General features: G+C 47.2%; 3 protein-coding genes and 1 long non-coding RNA gene across 6 annotated transcripts; 2 read left to right on the top strand and 2 right to left on the bottom strand.

Annotated features, from left to right (window-relative positions):
* Positions 1 to 33: 33 nt before the first annotated feature.
* LOC112892186 lies at positions 34 to 7515 on the bottom strand. Its single transcript, XR_003228680.1, has 3 exons — positions 7164 to 7515; positions 502 to 1851; positions 34 to 411 (listed from the first exon to the last, which is right to left on the bottom strand). It is a non-coding gene; the product is annotated as an uncharacterized LOC112892186 (long non-coding RNA).
* A 424-nt stretch (positions 7516 to 7939) lies between these two features.
* LOC112892780 (F-box protein SKIP23-like) lies at positions 7940 to 9184 on the top strand. Its single transcript, XM_025959894.1, has one exon. The coding sequence runs from the start codon at positions 7940 to 7942 to the stop codon at positions 9182 to 9184; it is 1245 nt and encodes a 414-aa protein (XP_025815679.1).
* A 4334-nt stretch (positions 9185 to 13518) lies between these two features.
* LOC112892185 (glyceraldehyde-3-phosphate dehydrogenase 2, cytosolic-like) lies at positions 13519 to 16850 on the top strand. 3 transcript variants are annotated; one of them, XM_025959301.1, is made up of 11 exons: positions 13519 to 13961; positions 14064 to 14418; positions 14604 to 14741; positions 14822 to 14922; positions 15002 to 15159; positions 15241 to 15319; positions 15457 to 15513; positions 15608 to 15668; positions 15759 to 15820; positions 16113 to 16270; positions 16341 to 16850. In XM_025959301.1, the coding sequence occupies exons 2-11, from the start codon at positions 14076 to 14078 to the stop codon at positions 16462 to 16464; spliced, it is 1281 nt and encodes a 426-aa protein (XP_025815086.1). In that variant the 5' UTR covers positions 13519 to 13961; positions 14064 to 14075; the 3' UTR covers positions 16465 to 16850. The 3 variants fall into 3 exon arrangements, with proteins under 3 accessions (XP_025815086.1, XP_025815088.1, XP_025815087.1); XM_025959303.1 differs by having other exon boundaries at positions 16350 to 16850; XM_025959302.1 differs by having other exon boundaries at positions 13519 to 13951.
* A 954-nt stretch (positions 16851 to 17804) lies between these two features.
* LOC112892781 (eukaryotic translation initiation factor 3 subunit A-like) lies at positions 17805 to 18640 on the bottom strand (the record flags this gene model as incomplete). The annotated part of the gene is made up of 1 exon (XM_025959895.1): positions 17805 to 18640. A coding segment is annotated over one exon (693 nt), but the record flags the coding sequence as incomplete, so codon positions are not given.
* Between the last annotated feature and the right edge of the window lie 136 nt (positions 18641 to 18776).

The following is an 18776-nucleotide window of genomic DNA, read 5'->3' on the forward strand; positions in this document are numbered from 1 at the left end:
TTAATGGCCGACCAAACCAATGCATAGTACACATAGGTATCAAGTGGCAACCGCCATAGAACTCAAAGATCTTGCCAAGCATTGCAATCATTCATCGTAAAGACGAAACAAAGATAGGTCAATTACAAATATAAATAATTAAAGCGTAAATAACGGCATAAGTAGGGGGCTCTGCAGGATGCCATTCATAGGTGGTCGGCCTCCTTTTGAACTGATACTTGAAAATGAATTAGTACTCGATTTGTTGAAGAGAAAACATATTATGGCATGAGACGATATTGATAAGTTTGCTAAGGAAATAACTGGAGATAAAAAATTATATCATTGTATCAGATCTGTAATCATTTAGAATATTGAAAAAAACCAACATTACCACCTCACTTCTTAAAACCAAAGAACTTGCATGAGCAGCTGGCAATGAGAAGAGAAAAGAAAAGAAAATGAACATTTGATCCAAAGGGCCAAACTTTTAGAATTAAAGGTGAAATTAATACCACATACCAATTTCATGGCTGCACCTAAAATTCCTAGAAAAAAAGAACCTGTTCATTGTTCTGGCTCTTTGGAATTGCAATTCATAGGGTAAAAGTCTGCAAAAAAAGATATGTAAAAAATCCATAATCTCTTAATTTAATAATGAATAAGAATAAAGGTGCACAGCTACAAATGGTTGCTGCGCTGTAGGGTTCCTCAAGCAACATTCCATATCCAATGTTTTAAACAAATAATCTGGTAGTGCTGGAGAATAGAAAACTACAAAAAATAGGAGAGGAAGTGAGAAAAGAACCAAACTTATCATGTTTGAAATGAGAATTCTAATGAAAAAAAATAATTGAGTAATCCTTAAAGTAAACTGATTTTACCTTCGTATCTTATGAAATTTTAGTATGCTAAGATCATATTATATACTAATTTGACATAGGGCACTTCAAATCTGAGTATCACAAACTGAGGTAGAGATGTAATATTTTTGCTGACCTGGACACTTCAAAACATTGAGTATCACAAATTGAAGTAGAGATGTAATATTTTTGCTATCCTGGACACTTCAAAACATTGAGTATCACAAAGAGCTGCAAGATACGTCCAAATATATTTTTGAAATATTTTTTATTTTAATAAAGAAAAGAATTGATGGAATTTCTAGTAAGCTTAAGTCAGAGCATTGTGTACCCAACTACACAAAAATTTGGTATGTGCAACTTTCTCTTACTTAAATGTTGGTTATCCCTGGTCCACTTGGCTGAACAGAGATAAATGAAACAGCAGGGATCATGTTGTGATGGGAAACAAAATTTACAAAACTAATAACAGACAACCAAATAATTTCCGTAGCTAACTATATCTTATTTACCAGTCAGATGTAGCCAAAACTGTTCAGATGATTTTCCAATATCGAAAGCAAAGTGCAAGGATGATTTGTGAGGGGATATGAAAAGTATAAGAGTTGAAGTGCTATATTTACTGTTAGTTCCAAAGTAACAAACTTTGTTAGGTACCCTTAGTTACTAAAAAAAGAAAATCTGATCGAAACCTTAGAATTACGAAGATGAGCGCATTTGTGCCATGATGAGAATATGATTTACAACATTGGCAAAAAATGATTAAATAGATGTAGTTATGACCTTTTCTTTTACGATTCATTGTACTTTATTTTGTGAGAAGAACAGCATCTTTCAAGGACTGAAAAGACCTATAATTTTGTACCAAAAGTGTTTAGTTTGTTTGTGATGCATAGGTAGGCATAACAATAATTGACTATAACATAACTACATTTCTATAGCTCAATTCTCACCGTTGAGGTGTCTCATTAGGAATTGCTGCTTGCTCGGGCACACCTGCTTGACAGACCTGTAGCAAAATCATGAGCACAAAAAATGCTAAGATTAGAAATTGCAGTTCAATTTGGGGAAAGAAAAGAGGGTACAGGAAGGATTTCAATCCACTACTACTCCAAACTGGCATCGGACCAACGAGGAGAAAATGTGGTTGTTCGGCTCAGGCATGATTAGTTGAATTGAGACCAACAACTGATTAGTTGAATTGAGACCAACAGCCTTCACTAGCGTGGGTGGAGATGTAGCTGCCGTAGGAGCTTTCTCACGCGAGGGACCTCTGATGACGATAGGCTGAGACAAATGCGGTAACATCCCGAATTCTCCGGAATGTTATATTAGTGTCAAAAATCGTGAATTTTGAAAACTTTTCGTGTTGTGCCTTAGATAGAACCAAATATAAGCACAAGTTCTCTCTACCTCGGAATCTTAGTAAATTAACTCGACATCTTTAATTAAGGACCGTTAAAAATGTTAGTGTGTAATTTGGAGTCTTTTGAATTTAATTGCAGTTGATCATGTTTAAAATTGTTGTTTGGATTTTACTTGAATGGCTTTCAAATTGTTTTATTAAAATGAGTGGAAGTTTCCATTCAAATTCAAATTCAGACCCTAATCACTAAACCTGCTTGGGTCTAAAAACCAGAAACCGGCCCATTCGAACACAGTTCGGCCCAGCTCCCTTTTCCCTTTTCCCCCACGCGGCCCCGCCCACTGGCCGGCCTCACCCGCACCGCGCCCCTTCACCTTCCCACTCGGGCGGCTGACAAGCGGGCCCCGCTTGTCAGCTTTCCCTTCTTCCTCCTCTCGCCGCGGCCGCAGCTTTCCGCCCCGGCCTCGCCCTTTCCGCCTCCGCCTCGCGTCGCCTTGCTCCGCCCGTGACCGCCCGGTCTCCCCTTTTTCCGCCTGCGCCGCTGCTCCACCCGCGTCACCGGCCGTCCCCACGCACTACCCCGCTCCACGATGAGGCAGCGCAACCACCCGCGCGCCCTTTTCCCCACCGCGCCTCGGCCGCCCGCGCCGTGAAACCCTAGCCGCGCCGTGATGCCGCCACGCGTCCCGGCCCGGACGCCGAGGACCCCCTACCGCAGCCGCTCCCCAAGCCCTAACGCTGCGCATAAGTAGCCCCGCTCCGTGTCGCAAACCCTAGCCGCCCCACTATTTCCCACTTCCGCCGCCGCCGCACCAAAGGGGAAGAGGACCAGGAGGAGGAAGAGAAGCAGCACCAGGAGGAGCACGACGCCACGCCGTCCAAGCCCTTCACCGAGCCGGCGCCCGTACGACTACGACGACGTAGCCGCGCCCCCTGCACGGCACCGGCCCGCTTGCACCGACCCGTCACCGCGTCACGCACCTCACTGGCAAGCCCACCGGTGAGCGCCGCCACTGCCCCGTCTCCCTCGTGCTGCCAGTGATGCCAATGACCCCTCTGTAGTATACCTTAGGACCCCCTATTCCCCGGCCTCTGTGCCGCTCTTGTGCAGGGACCTGTCGCGCCGCTTTCCGCCACCGCAGCCCGTCGCCCTTCGCCGCTGCGTCGTGCCGCGGGCCCGGGATGCCAGTGCCCCGTGCACGGCACGGCCACGCCGCGGCTCTAGGAAGCCAGGACCCGCGCGCGTGCATGCGCCCTCCCTCACCGCGAGGCCGAGCCATGCCCCGCCTCGCCACGCCCCGTTAGGCCGCACCGGACCTCGCCACGCACCGGACCTCACACACGCAGGACCCCTCAGTCATTCCCTCACACACGCAAGACGCCTCAGTCATTCCCTAACACACGCAGGACCCCTCAGTCATTCCCTCTTGGCCAAGCCTCTCAGTCATTCCCGCTCAGTTATTTTTCCCTCAGTCATTCCTTCGAACACACATGACGCACACCACACACTGGCACTCGGTCATTCCCACTTAGTCATTCCCCCTCGGTCATTCCTTGTGGCACTGCTCCTGGACCCGTTTGTCAGAAAGAGAGAGAGAGAGAGAGGGGGGGGGGTGGGGAGAGGAGTGGACCGTGGGCCGGCCTGTTAAGCTGAGCCGGCCTACACGCCTAGCCAGCCCATAACCTAGCCGGCGCTTTTCTTTTTCCTTTTACCCGGCCTGACTGAGGGCCCCACATGTCATTCTTGGGGTGAGGCTGACCAGTGGGACCCACTAACCCTTTGACCCCTTTGACAGTTGACCGGTCAACGCTGATGTCAGTAGGGCCCACTGCTGACGTCAGCAGGCCGTGACCCCAGTGACGTCATGTTGATGTCAGCATGCCACGTGGCACGCTCTGGTGCTGCCACATGTCACTGTGCATGTTTTCCTTTTCCCTAATTCATTTATTAATTTCAGAAATAGGGATTTACTTATAAAATTCATAATAACTCGACCGGACCTCCGAAAATTATGAAACCAGTTCCATAATTCATCTAAAATCATGAACTACCCGTTAAAGTAGGTTTTGTGGTAATTTGGATCTTATTTGAGAGATTTGTGCACTTTTGCCCTTTGCCCCCTGCCCTTACTCGTATTTACGAATAGGACCCGACTTCGAGGAGTTGACCGATGGCCATGACTACCCGGAAGTCTAGGAGGACTTCGAAGAGACGCCAGGTTCACGCCCATCTACGATCTGAATACCTATTAGGCATTGCTTGCTAGTATGCTACCGCTACTTGTTGTAATGTTGTTGAGATAAGCCTGCATAGCCTATTTTATCTGTACTCCTTGTAATCCTACCACACTTGATTACTATATGAAATGCCTTGCTGTACCTTGCATGTGTGTGTGGGAATGGATGGATAGTCTTGGCGTGGGTGGAGATACACTTCTCAGGAGTTGGTGTTTAGGTTTTTTTTTAGCTGGAAGCGGGTGAACTTAACTCGATCGTTGATCGAGGGCTTGGGGTGTGTATCTTAGCACACCCTACGAAGTGCTTGGGGTGTGTATCTTGGCACACCCTACGGAGTACCTGTGGTGGGTACAACCTGTTGGATAAAGGTTGAGGAGTTGGGGGCACCCGTCAAGGGTGCAGTCGCGAACCACCGGGGTGGAGACGCATATGACGAAGATGCCTGCTTTGGCATATAAGGACCGGGTGAAGGTAACCATGATCTGTGGGAATACGTTAAGCGTGCACACCACTTATCCATTATGAGGATGGGCCCGGTCCGGGGTTAGCAAGTGCGGTACCAAGCTGGTGGGAGGATCGAGTATCGGTGCAGGGGGAGGAGGTGCTGACCTCACGTTCCCTGAGACGCATGGGAGGCTTCACAGTCCCGGGGCGACCTCTTGTGAGAGGATGCGCCCAAGACCCGGGAAAGCCGGATGGTACCGTGGCTCCTAGTCCTGTTTCAGTAGACCGGTGTTTCGTCGCTTAGCCGGTTGATCCCCGACTAGCGTTGATTCGAGTGGGTCCAGGTGTACAATCCCTGCAGGGTGAAAACTATACGTATAGCCGCGTCCTCGGTTATGGACAATCCTACTTTTTTGTTGCTTTCATTAGTTAGTGTTACTCATGAATTCTACCTCCCTCTAGAATGACTTCCTGCCAGGGTGCAGTTGAGATGCGAGGAGAGGAAGTTCTCGTATCGACTCGGTGGTTTGGAAGGTGTGTGTTGACCGGGAGTCCGGAATACCGGAACGGCCCAAGTCGAGGTTGGAAGATGATGTGATTTTCTCCTAAAATGTTGTTGCATGCATAGGAAACCCCAGCTTATTTTCTTGAACTTTGTTATATCCTTAGTATAGTCCACTATAAAACTTGCATTCGGATGGTGACGTTAACCTATCCCATATCTTGGGGATAGCCTGGTACGATGCAGGATCCGATCCGGAGTTCGACCCCAACGATGACGGTTGGTACGACTAAAGCCTGTGCTACGCTCGAGTTGCCTGTGGAGGAGGTCCTAGAAGATGAAGGACGGCCAGAGGCCTAGCTACCGCTATTCGTTTTCTGTTTGTTCGCTCTAGCTGAAAGGCTTGTAATGAATTCCTACTACAACTCCGATGGATTTATGTAATATTTAAACCTGTGTTGACCCTATGCTATGTATGACTGTGATATTATGCCTGAAATGAGTTCTGTATATGATAGCGCTTGATCCAGGGACTATCACAATGATACAGGGAGTCGGATTCCCTGACCCGTGAATCCGGTTCGTTTCAGTTGGTATAGGAGCCATACTTGACCGTAGCACGAGCTATAGAGATGGTCGGTAGACTTAGGACATTCTAAATGACCCTATCTGCTTAAATATACCACCTTGAACTATACTTGACTTCTCCCCCACTTCCGTTCATTCTTCCCACTATGCCAACACCGCTCTTGCGTGTTCTACACAGAGTAAACGCCGCTATGGAAGTCGCCATGATGAGTGTGACCCATGATCCAGAGACGTACACCCGCCATCGCCAGGGGCTAGTTGTCTGGTTGGAACGTGTCTTGTGGATCACCGGTTTCAGCCAGAACTGCATCCAGCTTTCCACACGGGTGACGGGGTCTTCCCCGCGTTACTCTTGCAGCACGGTCAAGCTGGTTGTCTTGCCCGATCCAGCAGTACCTGGTTTCCCCAGGGAGATGGTCTTCAGCTCTGGCATTCTACTCTCCACAGCCATCCAGTCAGCGGCCAGGAAGATGGTCAAGAGGATCATCGCCAGATACTGGAATACTGTGTATCTGGTGAATTAAACATTACCAGATCGAGTGAATTGGAGAATAGAGCGATGGCATTCCAGCCTTTCTTCTCCTCTCAGAGCCTAAAAAAATATCGGGAGGGGGGTTTCTATTTTGTATTTTCTATTGATAGCATGTTTAAGTGAACATATACACCCCCATGAGCAAAAGTTCATTTTCAAAGCAAAGTTTCAGTACCGCTAACATCCAAGCCCTAAGAGACCCATCACCGTACAAACAACTCTCGATATATGAAACTCTAAACGACATGCAATCTTCGACAACCCAGTGTATTGACCCCGATAGACAAACCCAACAATCACCAACTTATGCCCGTTCAAGGGAATGCTAAGTTTGCAATCGAGCAGTCCCAGTTAGAAACTCAACTAGGATAGCCAAAACCAGCAACACAATCCACATGTACAAGCAAGCATAATTTCCTCCAACTAGATGTTTGCACCAGAGAAGGAAGACTAAATTAACTCGGAATCCAGCTCTACCACAGAAACAAGTGCAAAGAGAACTTGACCGAGGAGCATATCCTTTTTTTTTATAATAAACTTGCACAACAATTCACGATACTCTGCCACTCTACAGAAGGATTCATAGATGGACTTCGGAAGTAGCACGGGAGTAGTAGGGAATGGATGCTGGAGTGGGATCGGGGTGCTTACGGAAGGAGTGAGCTGGGGTATCCCTAGATCCCCATTTTCGCAAGCGTCGGGGGCGAGGTAGAAGCGGGAGGAGGTCACGAGGGCTGGTGACTCCCTCTCTCACGCCCCCAGTGCTCTTCTACAGCCGAGCCGAGGATGCTAGGGTTAGCGTAGCCTGCCGGTTCTATAACCTGCGGAGCAAGCCGGCACGGCGCGGGGGAAGGCCAGGCGACAGGCTGCGGCGGGGCTCCGGCGGTGAGGTGATGTGGACGGGGTGGGGTCCGGATCGATATGGACAGCGGCGAGATATGGTGGTGAGGTGGGTTTGGGTTTTCTGGCAGAGCCGCCGACGAGGTGGGGGACGGGGAGGAGACGGCGGGTGGGGGGGGGGGGGGGGTGCCTGCCGCTGAGCGTGACCGCACCTGCAGCCTGCGCTAGCCGCCAAAGTGCCGAGCGCGGATGGGCCGCGGGCCGGGTGGGCCGTGCCTTCGTTAGTTGTTGGGCTGGGAGCGAATTCCCAGCCGTCAGCGAACTCATGTTTCATTAGGCTAGTTATTAATAATCCTTATGGTTTAATTAATGCCAACACGTTGTAGCATATCATTGCCTATAAAAAACAATAATTGAGTCCGGACCCGTACGCGGCAAAATTTGTTCATAAGAACTCTAGGTACTATCCATGTCGTAACCTTATAGGTTGAAGAATACAACGTGCGGATTTAGAATCCTGTTCTGAATAATCAGTAGATTTGATTAGTCGGGTTGATCGCGGAGAAGCAAGTTCGCGCTCGCCGCCGATGACGACAGCCGATCCTCCGCTGGCGCGCGTCGCCGACTGGGCCGGCCTGCCCGGCGATCTCCTGGCATGCGTGCGCGAGCTCCTCACCGCCGTCCCCGGCCGCGTATGCTTCCGCGCCGTGTGCCGCTCGTGGCGGGCAGCCGACGGCCCCCGCCCGGTGCCGAGGATGCCGCCTCCGTGGGTGGTCCTCCCGATCGGCAGCGGGGGCTGCAGCGACGCCTTCACCCTGCTCTCCGTCCCGACCATGCAGGCGTTCCGCTGGTCGCCGCCGGGCGGCGCGGGGCTCTTCTGCGTCGGCTCCAGCGGCGGGTGGATCGCCGGGGCGTACATCGACGCCGACCTCAAGATCCGGCTCTCGCTGCTGAACCCGCTCACGGACGCGCGCGTCGACGTGCCGGCCCCCTTCGGTCGGGTCTACCACATGCCCAGCGGCAGCAGGAGCGAGACGGAGGAGATCTCGCTGTGCAAAACTTTCCAGAAGGTGGCCTTCTCGCCGAGCCCCACCGAGCACGACTTCGCCGTCGCCGTGGTAACCCGAAACCGCTCCGGCAAAGCCATGGCGTTCGCCAGGGCTGGCTGCAACGAGGTGTGGCTGGCCGACCTCGGCCCCTTCGAACGCGGCGGCGACTACATCAGGGCCCAGCGGGACGTCGCGTACCACGACGGCAAGTTCTACTACATGACCATGTCCGGCCAGGTGTGGGTGGTCGACATGGCCGCGCCGTCCCCCTCGCCCGCGCCGTTCGCCACGTTCGAGCCCACGATGCCCGGCCTCATCAAGCGCCGCCACCACCTCGCCTTCACCGGCGACGGCGCGCTCCACATCGTGTGCAGCTCGATCCGGGAGCTCCACTCGTCCGACGGGAATATGCTCGCGCTACGTTACGCTCCGAGCTGCACTGCAGAACAAGGGTCATCGTCGTCAACGTGGGCGCAAGTGACATGCCTGCACGGCCAAGCCTTCCTCATCGGCGACCTAAACCAGACGCTATCCGTGCACGCGGACGGCGACGACGGAGCATGGCTGAGGCCTGACTGCGTGTACTTCACCAACATCCCGCTCTGCTCTCTCCTTGCACAATCACGGGACTGCAGCTATGGCCGTGCGTGGGTGTTGTACTTGGCCACCGGCGACATTAGGAGGCCCGACTCTGCAACGGGGGAGCCAAGGAATTATAGGGTGGAGAGACACTGGGGTGAGGACTACCCTAAATGCGTTTGGATTATGCCTTCCATGCGATAACGATGCATGTATATTCCTTAATTTTATGGATCTATATGTATAAAAATATTACTTCCTTCGTTTCAAAATTTAGATCATGCTATATATCTAGATTTACAGCAAAATTTACATTTATAGATTTGACAAAATGACTAACAATTTGGAATGATGGGAGTATATCGATAACTAGGAATATTGGCGCCCTAACGCCGTGCCCGCAGGGAAGATGTGTGTGGCATGCGGTGGTTCGTCCGCTGCGGAAGTTAGATAGTTCAAATAATGAAAAGCAAGGGTTTTTCTTAATGGCCGACCAAACCAATGCATAGTACACATAGGTATCAAGTGGCAACCGCCATAGAACTCAAAGATCTTGCCAAGCATTGCAATCAGTCATCGCAAAGATGAAACAAAGATAGGTCAATTACAAATGTAAATAATTAAAGCGTAAATAACGGCATAAGTAGGGGGGTCTGTAGGATGCCATTCATAGTTGGTCGGCCTCCTTTTGAACTGATGCTTGAAAATGAATTAGTACTCAATTTGTTGAAGAGACAACATATTATGGAATGAGACGATATTGATACTTTTGGTAAGGAAATAACAGGAGATAAAAAATTATATCATTGCATCAAATATGTAATCATTCAGAATATTGAAAAAAAAACCAACATTACCACCTCACTTCTTAAAACCAAAGAACTTGCATGAGCAGCTAGCAATGAGAAGAGAAAAGAAAAGAAAATGAACATTTGATCCAAAGGGCCAAACTTTTAGAATTAAAGGTGAAATTAATACCACATACCAATTTCATGGCTGCACCTAAAATTCCTAGAAAAAAAAGAACCTGTTCATTGTTCTGGCTCTTTGGAATTGCAATTCATAGGGTAAAAGTCTGCAAAAAACGATATGTAAAAAATACATAATCTCTTAATTTAATAATGAATAAGAATAAAGGTGCACAGCTACAAATGGTTGCTGCGCTGTAGGGTTCCTCAAGCAACATTCCATATCCAATATTTTAAACAAATAATCTGGTACTGCTGGAGAACAGAAAACTACAAAAAATAGGAGAGGAAGTGAGAAAAGAACCAAACTTATCATGTTTGAAATGAGAATTCTAATGAAAAAAAATAATTGAGTAATCCTTAAAGTAAACTGATTTTACCTTCGTATCTTATGAAATTTTAGTATGCTAAAATCATACTATATACTAATTTGACATAGGGCACTTCAAAACTAAGTATCACAAACTGAGGTAGAGATGTAATATTTTTGCTATCCTGGACACTTCAAAATATTGAGTATCACAAACTGAGGTAGAGATGTAATATTTTTGCTAGCCTGGACACTTCAAAACATTGAGTATCACAAAGAGCTGCAAGATACGTCCAAATATATTTTTGAAATATTTTTTATTTTAATAAAGAAAAAAATTGATGGAATTTCTAATAAGCTTAAGTCAGAGCATTGTGTACCCAACTACACAAAAATTTGGTATGTGCAACTTTCTCTTACTTAAATGTTGGTTATCCCTGGTCCGCTTGGCCGAACAGAGATAAATGAAACAGCAGGGATCAAATCAATATGATGGGAAACAAAATTGACAAAACTAATAACAGACAACCAAATAATTTCCATAGCTAACTATAAGAGTTGAGGTGCTATATTTACGGTTAGTTCCAAAGTAACAAACCTTGTTAGGTACCCTTCGTTAATAAAAAAAGAGAATCTGATCGAAACCTTAGAATTACGAAGATGAGCGCATTTGTGCTATGATGAGAATATGATTTACAACATTGGCAAAAAACAATTAAATAGATGTAGGTTATCACCTTTTCTTTTACGATTCATTGTACTTTATTTTGTGAGAAGAACAGCAACTTTCAAGGACTGAAAAGACCTATAATTTTGTACCAAAAGTGTTTAGTTTGTTTGTGATGCATAGGTAGGCATAACAATAATTGACTATAACATAACTACATTTCTGCAGCCGTTGAGGTGCCTCATTAGGAATTGCTGCTTGCTCGGGCACACCTGCTTGACAGACCTCTAGCAAAATCATGAGCATACAAAATGCTAAGATTAGAAATTGCAGTTCAATTTGGGGAAAGAAAAGAGGGTACAGGAAGGATTTCAATCCACTACTACTCCAAACTGGCATCGGACCAACGAGAAGAAAATATGGTTGTTCGGCTCAGGCATGATTAGTTGAATTGAGACCAACAACCTTCACTGGCGTGGGTGGAGATGTAGCTGCCGTAGGAGCTTGCTCACGCGAGGGACCTCTGATGACGATAGGCTGAGACAAATGCGCCTGGAGGTTCGCATCCACATATGTTTGCTGGATGGGAAGGGATGGGAGACAGCGACAACGCGGTCAAAATTGACGCCGTTGCAGCCGTCATGGGCAGCATATCCGCCTCTGGCTGAGGAGACGACGCCGACGTGAATCGGCAACATTGGCGCGGATGGTTTGCCTGCTGGAGATGGGTCCATCACCGTACAGAGTATATATATGTTAGCGTCGCGGCCTGTTGGAGCGGAAGGAGGACCGCAACCCGCAGCTGCGGCAGGTTCGTCATCGCCCCCCACCTTTTGCTCGAGACGCCGCTGTGTCTTCTTCGTGTCTGTCTCCACCACCGGCAACGGCGCGTGCTATTGGAGCAGAAGTCACTGCATCTGGTTTGGAGATGGAGGAGGAGGCGCTAATAGTAAGAACAACGTGAAGCCGTGAAGGGGCCAAGGAAGTGATGACCCAGTAGGGCTGCTGTGGTGGGGTTGGCCGGCGGCGTAGAAGGATGGGCACGGGATGAGTCGGAGAGGCATGAATAAGACCAACTGAGGCCAGGGGCGGATCTACACGAGGGCCTACCTTCTCAAGATCAATGGATATCCCTTTAAGCCTCCCTCCATTTTTGGAAAGAAAAAATAAAGAAGAAAGGGGGAGGAAGAAGAATAGAAGGGAAGGAAGAAGAGAAGGGAGATGAGCCCCCTCTTCACTCCCTGACTGGATTCACCACTGGCTGCGGCCGAGCGGCGGCGTTGGAGGTCAGGACTGCGATGTGTAACGGGCGGAATCGATTTGGTGTGCGGTGAAGAAGGACACACAGACCTTCTCCGACACCGTTTCGAGTAGGGTGGATGTGGCCTCTATTCCCGTTCCTTGCTGCGTGGACCTAACGCAGCCGCTCTATGGGTGATGAGTGGTGAAGGCCGACCCACATCGTGGGTCCCACGACCGGGCGCGTTGGTTTAGTGGAGCGATATGAATCTACATATTAGTTGAATGAGTATGTATAGTTCGGTTGATTAGTTTCTTAGGTGGAATATATAGTTCTAGTTCGAATTAGTGGAACTTACACACTATTCTTTTAGTGATTGTTTGTGTCTATTAGCAATGTGTTTATAAGAATTTTGTCTATATATATCTCGTATGTGCTTCAAGGGTTGACCTTTGCATGAAAATATATACATATTATGTTTTTATTTTTTAAATATGTTTTTACTATGTTAACGGTGGTGCAAGGCAGCCGACAAACAAAACTATCTATACGAATGTAACCGTCCAGAACACACATCCGCTATTGTACATCTTCTGCATAGGGTTGTTATTCTAATCTTCTACGTGCAATCTCTGGCTTGCCGAAGCAAAGTCACAAGTGAATTTCCCTTCTTAGATGACGCTGATTCTCCATCCAACGGCTGCTACGGATTTTAACTTCCTCAATGCAAAACTAACCAGTCCAGCTTCAGTTCTTGCCCCCAAATAAATATTTGAATCCAGCATTATTACATGATTCCTATTTCAAAGCCTATCATTTTAGGAAAAATAACCCCTCTTTTTTCATTTGCTCCCTATTGCATGGATGGAAGAACAAAAATAGGATTTTGAAAAAAGAATGATATTGAAAAGAAAATTAACTTTTCAAACCCTTTTTATGTGTAATGAAAAATTGCGATTTCTTCTTATTTCCATATAACGTCTAGTAACAAGAATATAAAAGCGTAAATAGCGATTTTTTTTACTTGCACGATCTAAGTCTTAAGGTTTCCTTCTGGAGCATGAAACTGTTCAAAATACCAAAGTGAAATGGTTGTTTAATTCTACACTAAAATATAGTGTAAATGTTTTTCAACTCATTCCTTCCTGTTTATCATCTCCCCTATTGAGTTACGTTTCCCTCCCAAGCTGGGCTCTTATTTAGGCTAAATCATCATCTGTACTAAGTGTTGTGCATAAAAAACGTGAGGAATTTAGCAGCCATAGCATGGAGAATGGGTGACATCTGAGAAGGGGAAAGTCACGTACAGTATGACTTTGCTTCAGCGAGTTAGGGAATCCACGCCGAGCCCCAAAAGCCCCTTCACTTTTTGCTCCCATCCTGAGTCCTCCTCAGTCCTCAGTCTCAAGGCTCCCCGCCTCCCCGCTGAAGGTGCTTCTCCCACTCCCTGGTTCCCTCCCGTATCCGGCTGCTTAGTTCGAGCGGTCGGCAATGTTTCCACGGCGTCGTCCATCCCCTCGCCCGCCCGCGCTGAGATCGATGTGCCCCTGTGGGGGGGCGCCTGGCGAACGAGCCCGGCGGGCTGGCGGCGTGCTGGTGCCGCGCGGACGGCAACCTGGACCGCGCGGACCCGCCGCATGGGGCGATCCGTCGCCCGGGAGCCTCTGGAGCAGGCGGCGGCGGCGGAGAGCACGCCAACGTCGCCAAGCCCCTTCGCCTCGACGCCCGCGGCGTCCATGGCGGCGCCCGGGTGCGTCCCGGCCCAGTGCATCTCGGCCGTTGGAAGGTAACGACAGGTAGCGCCCCTTGTCCGTCCGATCACAGCTTGCATAGTCGTCCGCCGTCTATATAAGCCGCCGACTTCTAACGGCAGTTACCTGAATTTTCAATACGAACAGAAAGACAGAACAATGGAGCGCGCTTCTTCCTCCTCGGCGAGCTCCTCCTCGTCCTCCGCCTCTGCGCTCTTCGCTGGCTGGTTCCCGTCCGGCATGAAGGAAGAGGTCATGAACGTCGTCGTCCGCGGAATATCTTATCGAGGGAGCGTCGAGCTCGTGGAGCAGGCAGAGCCGTTCTGGAGCACGGTCCAGTTCAAGACACCGAAGCCGTACTCGACTCGCGCCTTCCGCATCGGCGACCAGGCCAAGCTGAAGAGCAAGAACCGCGGTTCCTGGTCAGGCGACGTCGCCGCCATTGAGGATGACGAAGCTCACCTTTGGACGTATCTACAGATTCGTGTACCATCTGCAAGAGGTCACTTCTCTTCTAATTCTCGTTCTTGTTCTTGTTCGTGTTCTTGCATACAGATGTGATTCCGCGATTTGAGTCTCGTTCCATCTCCATGGCTCTTCTTTCTTCCCGTCTCTTTCTTCTTTTCTGGTTCTTGGAGTTCTTTTTTCTTAAATTATGGTTTCTTGATGTCTGAAACCAACTCGCAGATGGCAAGATTTCGTTGAAATCGGTGAGCAATGTTCTTGTTACGGTTAATCCTGTGGGTAGTCTGCTTGGAGTTTCTAGCAAAACAGAGAAGGGGGATTCTGATGGTGAATATACAAGGATCAGAGTGGGAGTAAATGGTATGCTGCATCTAAAATCTCTCTAAAAGTAACTATAGAGGCTAAAACTCTACTGATTCAATCTGTTACATGATGACTAGGATTTTCCAAAGTTGGTAGGATTCTTGTCCAAATGGGACTGCAGAGCATTGACGTACAAGTTGTTGCTATCAATGACCCTACAATGACTCTTGATGATATGGTAAATACCAGCATTGTACTGTATTTCTGTTCTGTTAGTTTTTGTTTCGTGAGTTGATTTGTACCATTTTTATTTTCAGGTCAATGCGTGGAAAAGCACAAACATAAGCATTGCAAAGAAGGATCATCAGACACTGATCTTTGAGAAAATGTATTGTGAGAAAGACACTGGTGTGAATGAGGGTAAGAAAATTAATGTTAAGGTTCTGTCAGAACAGATGGAAGTCACTGTTTTCAGGTATGGAATGACTTCTTCTGTGTGGTTGCTAGGTTTCTTTATATGAATGTTCTGCTGAAATACACAGTTTTTGAATTCTAGGGAACAAAATCAAGTTCGTTGGGAACAAGTAAATGTTGAATTCGTGGTGGAATACAGTGCTGTGCTCAATAATGATAAGGTGGATGTTCAGTCATGATCTTATTGAATCTCATGTTTTCAGATCTTATTGAATCTCATGTTTTCATTTTTCCCTCTGGGCTTTTCTTGTCAATTATTGTGTCCAATTACTAAATGCTATGCTCATGTTTATATCAGGTTCAGATCTCTGACAAGAATGAAAGCCTGAATAATTGCCTAAGAAAGCTTCCCACGGTATTTCCTACTTGTGTTCCTCCATAAGCATTTGGTTCCGGTCCAACACCTCTTGCCTGTTCTCTTTTCTGATGAACTAAATGTAATAATTTAGGTGTTGGGTTCTTTTGGGTTGAATGTGGATGAAAGAATCTTAATCCCTCATTTCTACGCAGGTACTCTGATTATATGCATAAAGATGTTTTTGTTTTTTTAGTACTCTGATGATGCTTTTATATTTGCCTGATACCACCATTCGGATATAGGGGAGAATTCAAGAAGAGATTCCAGCTTTTCTATTATTACCAGAAGCACAGCTGCAACCAAGGTAATCAGCCTTACATTCACCTGAATAGTTTGCATTCCTTATTGTTAAGTTAGGTCTCATAGGCCAGGATAGAATCAGTATGACCACACAGTAGGGACTTCATTGTACATAGTAGGCCCTAGCATTTATAATACAAGAGTGTAGATGTCCCGTAAATACCTATTATTGCTCAATTTTTTATTCGTGCTCAAATGTTATTTGATTTTGATATGACGCTAACTATGGTGTTTTGTCTTTATGAACAATGATCTATGGCAATTCAATTAAACAGTGGTTTTAAATTGAACTTCAGGCTGTCTGCAAGGTTTTCACTGAATGGGATGAACAACCCGCAAGCTTGCTTTTTCATGCAAATGCTGTTGTGGATAGGTCTATTGATGTGGACAGTTCAAGTGTTGATCTGAGAGTCATTTTAGAGGAGGGTAGCGGCACTAACAGTATTGCTGGAAGGTAAGCTTATATATTGCACTAGTAAAATGTATTAAATGAATTGCAATTATGATGATGTATGTGATTTTAGTATATATAGGTTCTTCTGTGCTGATGAGGAGGAGGTTAAGCGCCGAGTGATGCGTATCTTCAGCTGGTGTGTGGATATTGTCCGCTGTGTGCCGGTAGGAGGCTGTCAATTGGAGTTAATCTAAAGCTGTGTCTGCGCCTTGGGCGTGTCTGCGCCACTGGCAGGAAGTCTTGTCATGAAACAGTTGCTGTTGATGCAGTGTAGAGATTTAGTGGATTGGGAAATCGTATCTTTGTAGTTCTGTCCCCGGCATCTCCCTTTTGGTGTTTCTGATATTACATTGGTGCTGAATCCGTCGAGGGATTGACACGGTTCTGTCCCTGTTGGGGATCCCATCTGTTGTTTCTGATAGTAACCATTCAAGCAGTGGATTGCTTAATGACCCTTTTTGTAACATGTAACTGTAAATGTCTAATCTGTTTTCTTGTCCTGCATGCCAGGAGCTATGTGACACTCATGCAGAATAGTTTGAATGATAAAGCAAAAAATCAGTGCCTTATATTGATTTCAGCTGACTATTTGGAGCTTGCACATTCTTTTTTTATTGTTTGCTCAAAAGATGGACACGTGCCCATGGGAATTGGGAAACCATCCCGCAAAGCATCAGACATGAAACGAGCAGATTCTTCAATCTACAGACAAGGAGATATTGCCGGTCAAGGCATCCGTTTCCACCATTGTATTTCCCATTCCGAGATGATCCAATCTTCCCTGCCTGCACAAATCACATCTAGAAAACTATCCCGTATCACATTAGGATTTTGCCGTTGTACTTGGCGCTGTACCTTCCTCGAGGGTTCTTTCGCAAGGACTGACTTCATTTCGTCAGCATACATCTGCCTGCTCTATAACTCCGTATAATGCTAGCACGCCTGTTACTGTATTTTATTTCGCTCACTCCACCCGAGCCAAAACAAAGGTACTGATTGAAGCTGCCAGGTCACTTCCGTGTTCCCGGCAATAGTCGGACTTTGTGTTTAAGCCCCATTAATTTGGGTCAGACACCATGGGCTTTTGTGTCAACAGAGGCCATACAGCCCAAAGCTTTACAAAACCTGGTCTCTTTTCATTCTATGGAGGCGGCCGTTAACATATTCGTGCTAGTATTGCCTTGCTCAGCACTAAACTCTTCTTTGAGACTTAGTATGCAAGAGAACTTGATACAGAAAGACGAAACCATACGATCACCCCCGAATCGGGAAGTAGACTCCGGCAGGACTACTGCAACATGGAATTGCCAAGCGTATGAGCCATGACAAGGCACCATAGGTCCATAGCCCTAAAACAAGTGCTAGGTCCAAACATTCAACTGGACAATTTTTATGGACAAACAACATTTCATCATCTCCGGAGCCTGTCAAATATGTCGGTACCAGTATAGCTTTGCTCAGAATCCCTACGACCGATCACAGCGAAACACTATATATACAGACACAAAAGAGAACAAGGGCATTCCCCAAGACAGCACGAAAACAGTGATTGCATTTAGCTAGGGCGGACGCACCAACAAAAACACAAGGTTCAAGTATTACTAACAAATAACGACAGAATATGCATATAGTGCTGCAACTTGGAACGTCAAACTGGACTGGAAAGGTGCCATAGCCCTAACAGACTAGCTCCAAAATTTTAGGTGCAGTCAGCGCAATAAAAAAAACAAATTCAAGTAACCATGTTCCTTGAGATCTCTGGCAGACATTTTGCACTGAAGTGCCCGACAGCAAAAAAAATCTAAGGCGGTGAGCATCAGTTCCGCGGCCTCCCCAGGTCGATGAAGAGGTTGAAGAGCTGGAGGAAAATCTTGATCCACGCCAACGGTCAGTAGCTGGAGGGGGGCCATCTGGGCGAGCTGGGGGTGCATCCTGTCGTGCAGGAGGTCCATCTTGGCGAAGCGGACGCACATCAGGGCGAGGGCGCTCTTCACGTGAACCCCAACGGTCCTCGTCGCGTGTACGCACATCAGCTGGTCTCTGGCTGCCACCAGCACTGCTGCTGCTGCTATCGCCGCGTTTAAACTTGGGAACATATTTGCCAGCAGCTGGAGCGATGGTGGCAGCTACTGCTACAGCAGGGGCTGCTGGCTCGCGAGGTGGCTGTGCAACAGGGGCGGAATCAGTAACACGCGTAGCCTCAGATCCTCTTAAGAGCTGTTCCTTCCGCGCCTTTTCCTTTTCTTCTAACTCTATCTCTCTCTGTCGCTGTTTGGCTGCAATAGCATCAAGCTTAGCTTTCCTCTCAGCCTCTTCTCTCTTCCTCTTCTCTTCCTCTGCATTAGAGTAAGAAAATATAATCAGTGCGGATCAAATAGGACTCAAATCCAGTTCCAATTGGCCAAAAATATGGAATACATTATAGCAACAATTGAATCACATCCAGTTTACACAATGTATGTAGCAAATTGGAGTTACACAATCATGGCCCTTTGTGCTCGTATCA

This window comes from Panicum hallii, chromosome 5, assembly GCF_002211085.1.
Source record: "Panicum hallii strain FIL2 chromosome 5, PHallii_v3.1, whole genome shotgun sequence".
NCBI lineage: Eukaryota > Viridiplantae > Streptophyta > Magnoliopsida > Poales > Poaceae > Panicum > Panicum hallii.